Source organism: Vigna umbellata, chromosome 4, assembly GCF_029865625.1.
Source record: "Vigna umbellata cultivar VRB3 chromosome 4, Vumbellata_1.0, whole genome shotgun sequence".
Taxonomy (NCBI): Eukaryota; Viridiplantae; Streptophyta; class Magnoliopsida; order Fabales; family Fabaceae; genus Vigna; species Vigna umbellata.
The window spans coordinates 59,826,935-59,841,908 of record NC_142168.1 but is presented as its reverse complement, the minus strand read 5'-3'; the positions used below and the strand labels follow the sequence as shown (position 1 = coordinate 59,841,908).

General features: G+C 34.4%; 1 protein-coding gene across 1 annotated transcript in view; it reads left to right on the top strand.

The window, feature by feature from the left end:
* Window positions 1-14,974, top strand: part of LOC124846071 (uncharacterized) — a 28,718-nt gene that overhangs the window by 5,403 nt on the left and 8,341 nt on the right. Inside the window, 2 exon segments of the mRNA XM_088111646.1 lie at window positions 428-1,168; window positions 1,290-2,117. Coding sequence (XP_087967772.1) covers window positions 428-1,168; window positions 1,290-2,117 — 1,569 coding nt within the window.

Below are 14,974 nucleotides of genomic sequence, written 5' to 3'. Positions count from 1 at the left end.
TATCTCCAAAGATAATTTAATGTTAATTTCTTTGAAAACGTTCATAATTAATAATTCAATTATTTTGCAAAACATAAATAATACGAAGCAAGAACATTATTGTCGTTTTGTACATATTTAAGTAATTTATTTCTTATTTTCATAGGATAAGGTTAATGGATTGTATTATCAAGTTGGATTTGATTTCCAAATGTCTAGCGCAATTTCATAATCAAATTTATGCAAATGATGACCTTTATCATACTCTTTGAATTATTTGAAACAATTTCCACTTTTTTCACATTTCCAAATTTTTTTATAACAAATTATATAATGAACTAAAGTGCGGGTCACGTATACCATAAGAATTAGTATAAAGACTTTTTATATATTTATTCAATCATTGATTGTCTTGTACATCTGACATTTAGTTTCTTCTCTTTTTAAGGTTTCTTTTGAATATTCAAAGGATATAAATCTTGTTGATTATCCTGAGGGGAAAGTTCGACATGGCAAATTTGCTTTTCTGGACAATTTCTTTGGTTGTTTGAAGAAATTGGAATTTGATGAAGCATGTAAAAGAGATACTTTGATTCCTTCTCATGTACTACCTTATTTGAAGAACTTAGAAGAATTGAATGTGGAGAAATGCGAATCAGCACAACTAATATTTGACATAGATGAGAGTGAAATCCAGACGTATGGAATGGTGTTTCGTTTGGAAAATCTTACTTTAAAACACTTGTCAAATTTAAAATATGTATGGAAGGAAAATATCGAAGGAATTGTCAACTTTTCCAATTTGCAAAGAGTGGATGTTGATGGTTGCGGAAGCCTTTTAACATTGTTCCCTTTCTCACTTGCCAAAAATCTTGGGAAGCTGAAGAAACTTGATATACAGGGGTGTGAGAAAATGGTAGAAATAGTTGGAAGGGAAGATGAAATGAAACATGGAACGACAAAAATGTTTGAATTCCCTTGTTTGTCATATCTAAATCTTGAATACATGCCACTGTTGAGTTGCTTTTACCCAAGAAAGCATCATCTAGAATGTCCCTTGTTAAAAATGTTATATGTGGAATGTTGTCCTAAGCTGAAGTTATTCAGATCAAGCTTTGATGATGATAGTAAAAAAGAAGTTTTAGAGGCTGCAACTAACTTACAACAACCTTTGTTCTCGATTGAAAAGGTAATGAAGCATTATAATTTAACCTTTTGTTTTTCTTTTCTTTTTATTGATAAATTCTTCTCGGTATCTAACTAACATCAACACATCTCGTCTTTTGAATTTGTTTGACTTCAATTGTCAGGTATCTCCCAAACTGGAGGGACTGACACTCAATGAGGAAAACATTAGGCTAATGAGTGATGCACGTTTGTCAGAAGACCTTCTTTGTAAATTAAAATATCTTATACTATCCTTTGAGGATGATAACAATGGGAAAGATAGTTTGCCTTTTGATTTCTTTCACAAGCTACCTAATTTAGAATATCTTACAGTACAAAAATGCTTCGGTCTGAAGGAGATATTTCCCTCTCAAAAGCTTCAAGTTCACGACAATGTACTTGCGGGCTTGAAACGATTATATTTGTTGGAATTAAAGGAGTTGGAGTGTATAGGTTTAGAGCACACGTGGGTACAACCATACACTGAAAAGCTCGAACTGTTACAGCTTTTCAAGTGCCCTCTGGTAGAAAGAATAGTTTATTGTGCGGTGTCATTCATCAATCTTAAAGATTTATATGTGAAGCACTGTGTAAGGGTGGAGTATTTATTCACGTTTGCAACACTCAAAAGTTTGGTGAAACTTGAGACTCTAAACATAGGATATTGTGGATCAATCAAAGAAATTGCAAGAAATGAAGAGGAAGATGGTAGTGATGAGATAATCTTTGGGCGACTCAGATGGATTAAGCTGGAATACTTACCGAGGCTAATAAACTTTTATACTAAAAATGCCACATTGCAATTCCCATGTTTAAAAAAGATGATGGTTGCTGAATGTCCGAATATGATAACTTTCTCTGAAGGAGTCATAAAACTAGCAATGTTTTCGGGGATTCAAACAGCCCAAGATTCTGATTTCGCTTTCCACGTCGATCTCAACACAACTGTCCAAAGCTTATTTCATGAAAAGGTTAGGATTACTTATCATATTATATTATTTAACAGTAGGTTTTGATTGATAGATATTTATTTTACTAAGAACACAAATATGAATTAAATATTTTACTAACATTACTCATTAATACCCTTCATATCCTTTTGGCTTGAAAGATATATCCCTAAAGCACAAATTCACGGTCCTTTTGTAAGATCCCAAAAATACAGTCTAAAACTATATGATAGAATAATTACATTGAATAATATTACAGATCAGTCTTACAATAAAAGAGGAGTATGTTTATGGCCGACGACCTTACAGAAAGAACTAAAGCTAAAACTGTACAAGATAAGCAAGTCTGATCGAACAGTTTACAAAAGCCAACACCGGACGGTCATACAAAATAAAAGGAAAAGGTGATCGAATGACCACCTTCTAATAAACTAAACTACTGACCGAACGGTTCTATTGTTCGGTCTTAACTTCTACCTCTACTAGGTTTTCTTTTTCCAGCGCCTCTTCCATCAGCTCGTCTCCTTCTGCTCACATCCACATGGATGATCATTGCAACAGAAGGACAACCGAACGTACAAAACAGACAAGACAGAAAACACAGGGTAAAATTATATAATTTAATTTATGTATAAACATACATTTCACACAATCAACCAAACAAGATAATTCATCATACATTTCATGCAAAGCCTAATACTAGACTGACTGTATGAAATCTGTGTAGCTACGACATTCGTGCACCCGGGTGATGTAGTAACTGGGATACCCTCAACAACTGCCACCTGAGGTTAGTCCTATCTGTCCAAATTAACCATAAGGACTAGGACCTCCTGCCGTTCCCACACATGACTTATCCTCCTCTACGTGAGGATGAGTAATCACGGAACATCAGGATGAACCGCCAGCTTAGCATGCCCACATTCATACTTTACCAATTTCAATATACAATCATGAGTCATTCCTCCCCAGAACGCTTGTCCATAATTCAAAACATTTCATCCAGATCATATTCTCTTCATCTTTCATTAATAATCATCTCAATTAAACCATTCGTTCAAGGATCACTAAAGGTATCAAATACCGAACGTTAGACTTTAACCTTTTACGAGACCGAACACTTGAAGTGAGACCGAAAGGTCTCCAGTTCCATAACAGATTAAGACCCAGAGGGTTACTGTCGGGTTGAGAAAGAAACCGAGTACAATCATATGTTACAGGAACGACTAGAACTAACGTTACTTACAAAGTGAGCCAATTAGATGAACTGACTCTTGAGAGCTCCAACCGAACACTGAAATGATCATGCCAAGTACTAAGACTCTAGGCCGGAACCAATGGATGCAGACACTTCAAGACATCCAAGGAATAATACTTAGAAGAATTCACATGAAGAAACCGAACGCTTATAAATACTTAACTTATTTGAGTTTAATCATCAAGAAAACCGAATGTCAGTAAATGATCGAACACGGTAGAGAGAAAACTCTATTGAAGTTGGACGAACACTATTTTCATCAAGATAGATTATATGAAAGAGAATGAGAGCTTGGTGTAAGACCGAACACTACTCAGTAAGAGCGCTTGGTGTAAGACCGAACACTACTCAGTAAGAGCGCTTGGTGTAAGACCCAACACTACTCAGTAAGAGCGCTTGGTGTAAGACCGAGCACTACTAAACTTATATTAGAAGGCTTGATAAATATAATAAGATACTATTGGAGTAGTGTTTAAGAATAAACAAAAATATACAAATACACACACACACACATATATATATATATATACTTAAGTTTATAACCGAATACCAAGAACCAACTATGCTTGGCCGAACGCTCATGCACAGTATTTCGAAACGAAGACGCTCGTCCTCAACTAGGATTCTTCCTAAATGAAAGGATCCAATTCTAACCAAGTTTACTAGAAAAACCGAATGGTCAAGGACCATTCAGTTACGAACGTACACTCTCATAGGGGAATTTCATACTTAGAAATCATTTATCTCAATTCAATTTCTCAACATTTATCTACATAAGTTCATACAACCATATCATAGAAATTTTCATATTTCATACAATCCAAACATAGCAACCATCATATATCATATTAATTCAGTCAATTCAACAAACGTTCATAAGTAACATACAAATTAAATTATTAAGCTTCCCTTACCTCTAGCGTGACCGGACGTTCACTGAGGCAGAAATATGGTTCGCCCTACTACAAGTCCTTCTACCCTCAACACTCAACACTTCTCCAAAATTAAACTGAACAAAAGACCAAAATGGCTCAGAACTAGATTATGAACTCATCCAACCAGAACGTGGTTTGCATGTGCTAGAGAACGAACGACTAAAGGAGAAGAAGAACTTACCAGTTCAGAACCCAAAACTGATTGGTTCAAACTGAAGCTCTTGACGCCAGAAGTGCTTCCACGGTGCCTGAACAGAGATCGGAGAAGAGAAAAAGTGAGATTTCGTAGAGAGAAGGGGGAAATTTTTAGAGAGAAGGAGGAGGAAATGAGATTTTCAGAATTTGGGGAAGAAGTGTGCATGTAGAGAGTGTGATGTGAATTTTCTGAAAATCAAGTTTTCCTTCCTACGTCAAAACGAGCGTCCGCTCATCTGCCGAGACCTGCCTTCCACTATCTGATTTCCGGATCCTCTTCGCTTGACACCTGGAGTCCGTTCAGAGGGTTTTTGGGTGTGTTTTAAATGGTTCTGACACCTTTAAATTATAATGTTAATTCAATAACAAGTAATCACTAAAAAGACTTACTTTTAGTATGGGTCATATATAGTGAGACCGAAATAATATAACATCTCATTTAATTCTCATATGCACACATCAGTAAAGGTAATATACTCTGAGGCTCTCAAGTTTCAAGGTACTTCTAGAACCACAAATGAATACTCCAAAGGTTCTTGTAGCCACAAACAAAAGAATATTCCTAAGAAGGTTTCTAATGGCACATGCAAGAGAAAAAAAGGGTGCTTGGAAGTTTCCTCAAAGTGACTCATGAATAAGAAAAGAGGGTATCAACATTTACTTATCCTAAGACTGATATGAGGTGAGTGAAATTCAAAGCTCTCATCATCTCTTCTCTTTTGTGTTGAAACAAAGAGAAAGAGTTTGAGGAGCGATTTCAAGAGGGTTCCTTTTTGGTTTTAGAGAAAAGAAAAAACTTTTACAAATAAGTTTAATGTATCGGTAGATTCCTGTTTTTAGCGTGAATCTCAAATAGGTTCTTTTTTTTCGGTGTCTTAATTGAGTTTTTTTTTGTATAAAATTGAAATAATTAGAGGTTTACCGTTAAATTAAACAAACGACCGTTTAAGTTTATGATACGTGGCATGGTCAATTTATTCTTTAATTTGATATGGCATTAAAAATGAATTTTATATTACAAATTTGGATTTCACATATATAGATTCAGATTCAAGGAAGGGTAAAGTAGACAATATCTAAAGTGCAGGCCCTGCCCCAAATTGATTCAAAAGAAAATATCATCGTAGATCTATATCACAAATGAATCTCCAAAATTTAACAACAAAAACAGTTCATACACTTCAAAGATAGCAGCAAAGATGATTTTAAACAGATATTTTTAAAAGGATTCAAACTGCACAGCCCACCAAATGCAGAAGTAGTAGTGGTAGAAGCTGTCTTCGTTGATGACTTATTTGCAAAGGAAAACCTAGTCCCAAGAGAAACATTGGATGCTGTGCTTCCTATGCCAAATCCTGTAAAAGATGATCCTGTATTGGCAGAAGGTGCTGCACCAGTAGAAGCAGTAGGAACCACCAAAGTAGTGTAGCAGAAGATGTAGTAATAACACCAAAGGCAGGCACAAAAGATGAAAGGGTCGTGCTGCCAGTAGCCACAGTAGAAGTCGTGGTGGTCGTCACAGTCAAGAACAGTGGCGCTAAAGATGTGGTCAACGAAAAAGAACCCGTTGGTTTTGAAGCCGATGTGCCAGAAGCCGCCGAAGAAGCTGAAGAAGAAGCCGTAGCTGAAGCAGCATTGGGGAATCCAAAAGAGGGTTGAGAAGCGAAAGAGAGTCCAGAATAGCTAGATGACACCGTTGTAGTAGTAGCTGAAGCAGACGGCTTTAACGCTGGGATCGTCGTTGAGGTCGAAGTCGAAGAGGGCCCAGTGGCAAACACACTTGAGAATAAAGGACAACTGCTTGCAGAGCTTGAGGAAGCTGAAGAAACTGCCAACGCTCCGAACGGCCAGGAAAAGGTGAAGAAACTACCAACGCTCCGATGTTCTTCACCCACGAATCCTGCGCTTCAAATCGAATCGAACACTTTGTTTTTTGCTCAAAAGCCCTGATTCTTTTTCCAATCTCATTTGCTTTTCTGAATTGTAGGGTTTAAATTTTTAGATTTTGTCCACTTTGCCCCTGAAACCATAAAAATGTTAGATTAATGAATATACTGACGTCTAGTAACCCAAACTTAAACGACTTTGTTCAATTTAATGGTAAACCTCTAACTATTTTAATTTTACATAAAAAAAATATTTAATTAAGACGAAAATAAACGTATTTGAGATTCATATAGAAGATTTACGGAAACATTAAATATTACAAATAACAATATAGATCGATTCTAAAATTATAAATGTGAATAACTTTATATTAACATAAATAAATTCTTACAAAATATTCAAATAATAAACCCTCAGGAGACTTAATAATCACTTAAATAGGAGACGACATAATCACTCAGATAAATTTCAAAGTTAATTAGCTTCGAGATGACTCACTTTAAATATAAAATATAATTAATTTATTAATTTGTTATTTTTACTAAGGTGCCTTTGACAATAAAATATTAAAAGCTAATTATTTTTACTGTTATAGTAAATTTTAAAGGATTAAGTTGCTACATTAGTCACCCTATTGAATTTATAATTATCACATGTTTACTTTCCTTCCTCTTCAGCTTCCTTTTCTCTCTATTTGCATTTACGGTCTAAAAAACATATTTTGCTTTCTCTTACTTGGTTTATATATTGTATTTTTTTTTCTCTTTTTTATCATATATATTTGCTCATTCTTTTACTGAGCCTAAACAACACATTTTTTTTATCCTTATATACTTTTCCTTTATTATTTTCGTACCTCCATTCTAATTGGATCTCTTGGCCTTATATTTCTTTTGCTTTAATTACAACTAAATAAATCCCCATGCAATTTTTTTTTTCAGAAGATCTTCGGCTTTAATCATGAGCCCAAAACATTCTATCGTTATTACTCTCTCCTCTACTTTTTTTAAGATCTGATTAGTTAATTCATCTTTATTAAAAAATAGATAATTCAGTTATATGATTAAATTTGTTTTAAACTTACTTATTTTTCTCTAAAAACTATCCTAAATATTAATGAGATATAGTGTTGTTCTCTTTTAATATTTTTATTCTTTGAATCTCTACAAAAATCATACTTTTGAAATTTGAAGAATTAAACTACTTTTTTTTTTATAATTTAAAGTGTATTGTTGTGGAAAAGATATGTCAAAGACATTTTAGGTGGCTTTTTACTTAAATACGAAACCAAACTTTACACGTAGTAGAGTAATACAATATGTAATAATATACAAAATAACATTAAAAATATAATATCATAACTTAAAAACAAAATTAACACTACTAAAAAAAACTTCGATGTGGATTATTTTTAACCTTGAATTTTTGCAAAAACACTAAAAGCATACCGGAGATGTCAATTTAACTGTCGTAAGGAAAAAAGGATGGTGTCGAAAAACAGGCAATTCCAACGTCCTTCAACGCTCAGTGTTTACGCTTTGGTCGTTGAGCGAAAGTTTCTGAATGGTCTTTGAAATGTAAAATGGAGATGTTAGAATTCATTTTTTTCGACATCCTTCTCGCTAGGCCATTCCTCCTCGTTCATAGAAGGATTCTCTTTGGAAATGAAGTAGGGAACTTTTGACATCTGAAAATGCACTTGTTGACCTCAATTAATGTCGAAAAGCGTACTTTCCAACGTTCCTTGTATGTTTTTTTTTAATAAAAGATTTGTTTTTATAGGTTTATCAAACATGAAAAAGTAGATAATTAGTTTTGGCATTTCATATATCTAAAACTCATTTTAAAATTTTTCTATATCAAAACTATAAACTAAAGCTACCAAATTCAAACTACAAACTAAAGCTATTCAAATTCAAATTAAAAACTAAAGCTATCATAATACAAAGTATTGAAACTAAACTATTATTGAATGTCCTAACTCTATCTCTCCAAAAGATATGCTGCTAATTCTTATTGTATCTTTATCATTGTGACCTTTGTGATTGGTGATGGATTGTTGAATCACTATAAAAACAAGACAACTTTGCTATATTTGCATTCTAATGTTCAAACTTGAATGTGATTTGTAATATGTGCAAGATATTCTTACCTTAGTCCAATTATTTTTAATTTTTTCTCTAATGATGACCTTGATCCAAGGCATGATGTAGTATTCGCATGCCTATGAATCTGATTGCTTTTTACATTGAACATGACAAAGAAAATGATCAAGTATAAAAATGTAAATTTCACATACGAAAATTAATAAGTTAAAGATCAATGAACCCAACCTTTGGATATAGTATTTGAAATTCGTTGTGCTTTAGGCCTACTCTCAACTCTAATTAAATTTGAAACATAGGTTAATATATTAATATCATAATGAATTGATATGAAAGAATGTAATACTTACGTTTGTAATAAGGATTTCAAGTTATGTTTCATCTTTCTGTGAAGGAAACAAAACCATACAACTGTGCATTGTCTTGGTATGATCACCATTAGTTGTCAATGACCCCTATCATGAATCAAAAACAGTGACTCGGTTAATTAAGTAAACCTTCATAAAATTTTACAATCATTAACACAATACCCATCAATGTATGGTGTAAGGTACATCTCTCTTTTAGACTCAACCATTTATGTTTGCATATATGATTGCTTGAATTAAACTGTGTTTTCAAATGGTGTAATCATCTGAGTTTCAAAACATTCATACATGGATGCCTAACCTTTGTCCAGAATGATATTGTCAATGTACCTATAACAATAAAGTTAAGTATATATATATTAAAAAGTAACAAATTGAATATTTAAAAAGGGAAGACAATATGCACCATAGTTGTATGATTGAAATGTTTAACATCATTTCTCTACATATGACCTTTAGTACATCATTTAGAGTAATATATAATGATATATGACACTAGATGCCAAATACTCTTAAGTCCTACTCCAACTCTATCGATCCTTTTTCAACCTGTGTAATTTTTTCATCAACTTTGCTAGAGGATCATCCTTTTCTGCAATGTCATCATCTTATGGCTCACAAGTTCAAGCATGGGCTATTTCTTAGGACAGTAGAACTGAAATAAAAATTTTAAAAGTTTTGAATGATTTATTTCTAACTTGGAAATAAAAATACTATGAATAAAAATATAATACATGTGGTGGGCCAAAATATGGCATGATTAAAGTCTTAGACCAAACTATAAATGTGCTTAAGGCCTTCCCCACGAATTGTATTTCAGAAGTTGGAACACGTACTTGAGCGTGAGGGTCTCTGACTTCATCAATTCTCACGTGCACATAGTGGGGCAATAAATGATCACAATGAATAGTTTTCCCTCCTACAAGTTGTCATCCCATGGCCACTATGCCTAGGGGATCTCCATCAACCAATAGCTCATACTAACAAGTGTAGTCAGTATGATCTATAGTAGAGCATGAGCCTTTGGTAGTCACACAACATACTGTTGGATCTTTTGTAGGGGGATCGTTCTTTTCCTGGGTCATGGTATTAAGTCTTTCTTCAAGTGCCCTTTCAATTTCTTGTTGTCGTTGCAGGCGTTCCATGAAGCATTGCTCCATAACAGTCATATGCTCATTTAGTCTTGCCTCCATTTGGAGCTCCGACTTCCTTAACACTTACTGACTAAAGGATTCTACACTTTTTAGGGCTAAAAGTAGTCTTTCATTCCAATAGCTCCTCCAACACCACACACACGACCTGGGTGGTTTCACTTTCCAATGGTCGTTATGAGAATGTCCTCCATACCTTAGCTAACATATGTTCCTAAAGTCTGTTAGTAAATAAACTCTTCCTACATATCATAATGAAGTTTGATATGTTAAAAAAATTGTTACATAAAATTGATATAAATTATGGTAATGGGTTAAAAGTTTGTACTTACAATTCTTTGCGATATGTGTTGAGCTTATTGTGATGTCATTTGATCATCGAACTTAGTCTGTATAACCTTTCACATCTCGTGTCTAGCAAGCTGAGGTGCTAGGCTAGGAAACTCAAGACCTAAAGCCTCTGCACGAGACTTTTTTATCTTTTTCTCTAATAATGCATAACCACAACACAAGAGTACGTGTGGCGTTACGTTTATGTCTTTGTTGAGCGACAATCTATTTTTCCTATTAAACCATAAAAGTTAATAAGTTTAAATAAGAAATGGATGTCTTGTCTGATTATTAGAAAATATTAAGAAACAAACCTACAAGTCTCCAAACTCTCCAGATTTTCACTAAACTACACCCATTCCTCCTCCATTATTTTATACTTTAGTAAGGAGTGTCATGTTGTCTGTCTCTGAAAATGTATAGACGTGTTCGTCTAGTCTTAAAGCCCTTTCATCTCATTGCTATGCAAGATAAAACTTTCTTTCTTATCTTCTCATTATTCGGAATGTCAAAGTTTTACTATTGAAAACAAAAGGAATGTTAATGATTGAAGTAAAACATTTTAAACAATATATATGTTTTAAGTAAACATTCTAAAATATCCTACCATAGGAGATTCTTCTTTGTCTCCGATATGTCATCCCAAGAGGCAATGACAATTGAGACATGCCTTTTGGCCAACATGTCCAAATAGTTTTGAAACTTTTTTTGCATGTGGGCCACTAGGTGTACCCGATCAAGGATCAATCTCCACCACCAACCTCTCCATGGCAATTTGATGGGATGTGACATCAGGAAACCAAGTCACAAATCTTCCATGTCCACTGTTTCTTGATCCAGAGTTCGTCATTCCTCAAAACACAATGATAATAAATCATATATAATGAACAAAACAAATTTTTTTCTATAAAGTTACAAGAGACAAAATAAAGAAATTGTAAAAGTGTGAAAAATAATAAAAAGACATCTATTGTGAAATTGTTTTCTCCCATATGTTTTCGTTGTGATCAATTCAAATTGTGAAATTATTTTCTCCCATACTTGAGATTTCATTGTCTCAAGTATATCTAGAGAGTCTTCATCATCATTTACATGCATGGTTCTACCTTCTAATACCACTAACCATTATGATTCGCTGGATCAGTCATGGAATATTTGTCTTGATTGACTAATCATAATAAATGGTTCATCTATATAACTCATCTTGTTAAGGTCTACCAAAGTTAACCTGAGGTCATTTGTCACTACACCATAATTTCTATAAATCCATTTACACTTGAAAATTGGAACTCTAAAACTGACATAATCATCTCCCCATATTTCTTGTATTATTTTGAAATAACTCATGGATACTGTAATTGGATTTTTGTCCGTATAACTAGCAAAATATACAACCTCAACTTGTAGAGTAACTCCACTATTTTGAATTCTACTTTTGTTATGTTCCTACTTTGAATAGAGTTTTAGAAACATTTGAAGTCGCATAAATATTTTTTTAAACCGAGATAAGAAAGTTTTTGTTATTTTCGGTAAGTAATCATTTTTCACTCATCCGTGAGTGTGCAGACTTTATTTTATCAATGTGTTGCGAAATGTAAGGAATAACATCGTTTGTCTTGTTTAAGATGTACAAATGAGTTTGGTTAACTTCTTTTCTATTAACACTTTGAATCTTCAGTCGTCGAACACCCTTACCTTCACACTTACTCTTATGTATATTCTTTGAAAGCCCTACTGGTTCACAACTTGGAAATATAACTTGAGCAGAATTCAACGACTCCTTCTGTAATGTAACGCTCTATAATCGAAGCTTGTAATCGATATTGATTCTTAACATATATCTTTAAGATCTTTATGTATCTTTCAACAGGATACATCCACCTCAAGAAAATCAGCCCACATATTTGAATTTCTTTCACTAGATAGACTATCAAATGAACCATGATATCGAAAAATGAGGGTGGAAATACATTTCTAATAGGCTTAATAGTCTAATGGTTTCATTTTGCAAATCATGTAACGGTCGAGGATCAATAACTTTCTTGCAAATGACATTAAAAAACAAGCTTAAACGTGTGAGAATACCTCTAACACAAGCATGTAATGTGGCTCGAATAACTACTACAAAAAGTTGTTGCATTAAGACATGACAATTATGATATTTTAAAACAACTAATTTTAAATCTTGCATAGAAACAAGACTACTAATATTTGATGAGTAACCTTGTGGAACCTTTACACTACTTAAACACTAACAAAAAAATTGTTTCTCTTTTTTAGAAAAAGTGTGACAAGTTGGAGGAAAGTAGGCTCATCTTACAATTGATTGTGGATGTAACTCAGAACGAATGCCCATGTTAGCCAAATCTTGTCGTTCTTTTACTCAATCTTTTGTGTTTATTTTTACGTTTAGTAAAGTCCCGATAACACTATCACATACATTGTTTTCAACGAGCATCACGTCTATGTATTGTCGTACATCAAGTTTACACCAATATGAAATATTAAAGGATAATGATTATTTCTTCCAAATATTTTTCTCAATGGTCTTCTTTTGATGTTTTCCGAACACAACATCAATGTTCTTCACTTGATTGTATACTTCTTCTTCATTTTGAGGTCTCGACACAACATCATCTTCAACACTTCACTAGTAAAAAATTGGGTTTTTACAGCGCACATTATGCCACGGTTCAATGGAAACCGCAACATAATGGTGCGCGGTGGCAGTTTTGTAAATAAATCGAACACATATGCCGCGGTTCTGCTCCGAACCGCGGCATATACTCCAGTCAACCATTACCTTTGACGCCACGTGTGAATAAAAAATTAAATAACAGCGTATATGCCGCGGTTCTCTGGACAACCGCGGCATATACCCCTGCCAATTTATTGCAGGTGCTGACTGGGTCAGAGAATTTCAAAAGTTACAAGGGTATATGCCGCGGTTGTCCAGAGAACCGCGGCATATACCGCAGTAACTTCTCAACTTCTCTGCCAGTCAGAGAATTTCAGAAGTTACAGGGGGTATATGCCGCGGTTTCGCAGGGCAACCGCGGCATATACCCCTGTCATCTACTGAAATTCCCCAAAAGGCAGTTGGGGAGACAGTTGTGTTTAGCACGTTACAGGGGTATATGCCGCGGTTCTACGAGAAACCGCGACATATTCCCCTATCTGAAATTAATTTAATATATATTTGAAATATTTCGAGGTATATACCGCGGTTGCCCGCTGAACCACGGCATATAGTTTGAAAATAATTTCAAAAATGCCATTTAGGATTATTTTTTTAATCAGTATATGCCGCGGTTGGGCGTGAAACCGCGGCATATACCCATATTATACCGCGGTTAAGTAGTGAACCGCGGTAGATTCTCCCGTTCAGGGTTAAAAATTAAAACTTGGAACAGTGTCGTCTTCCTCGCGTGCCCGTCTCTGTTTCGCGTTTTTCTTCTCCCTCCGACTCCGTTCATCTCCGTTTCTTCATTTTTCACCGTTTAAACTTGATATTGTTCGGTCATTATTCATTTTTGACGAGAAAAAACAGTTTTAGCCGATCAAAATCGTTTGAAACGCGTCATTCCCTCTCCGCTGCGATTTCGTTTTCTTTGCACCAAGCGTTTTCGCCGTTCCTCTTCCAGGTATTTATGCCCTTTTGCATTGTTAACGTGATTTCTTCATTAGTTTTTGCATAATGCTATAGTTTTGGTAATGTATGAAGTTTCTATAGTTTTGGTAATGTATGGTATAATTTTTGCTTTAATTTTGGTAATGCATGAAATTGCTATAGTTTTGGTAATGTATGGTATGGTTTTTGCTATAGTTTTGGTAATGTGTGTTGTAGTTCTTGTATTATTTATAAACCTTAAAATATTATTCACTAAGTTTCAATGATATGTATGAAATTGCAAGTTTGATTTTTAGTAGCTTATCTTTTTATGTAATATTTAGGAATATGGATCGAAATTGGATTAATTTACCACGTATTAGTACTGAGTACGAGAGAGGTGTAGAGGAATTTATACAATTTGCACAACGTAATGAGGGGAGAAGTGATGATGAAGTGAAGTTTAGATGTCCTTGTGTGAACTGTTTGAATGGGAGAAAGTTGAACGCAACTCAAATTAAAGAACATCTTATATGTGATGGTTTTCTAAGATGCTATACAACATGGATCTGGCACGGCGAAGAAATGCATTTTCCCACTGACTCTCAAAGTGTAAATGTTACTGATTCCACCATGGAAGAAGATCGACCGGATGAAGACAAATTGGAGGACATGATCCGCGATGTTGGAGCAGAAAATTTTGCCAAAGCTCATGTGTATGAGACGATGTCGACTGATGCGGAAACACCTTTGTATGTCGGTTCAACTAAGTTCACACGTTTATCAGCGGTGTTAAGGCTCATGAATTTGAAGGCGAGCAATGGATGGACTGATAAGAGTTTTACAGAACTGTTGACGTTGTTGAATGAAATGTTGCCAGATGGAAATACACTGCCCACTCGTAATTATGATGCGAAGAAAATTCTTTGTCCAATGGGTATGGAGTATAAAAGGATACATGCTTGTCCCAATGACTGCATTTTGTATAGGAAAGAGTTTGAATTTTTGACAAAGTGTCCAAAATGTGGCTTATCACGAT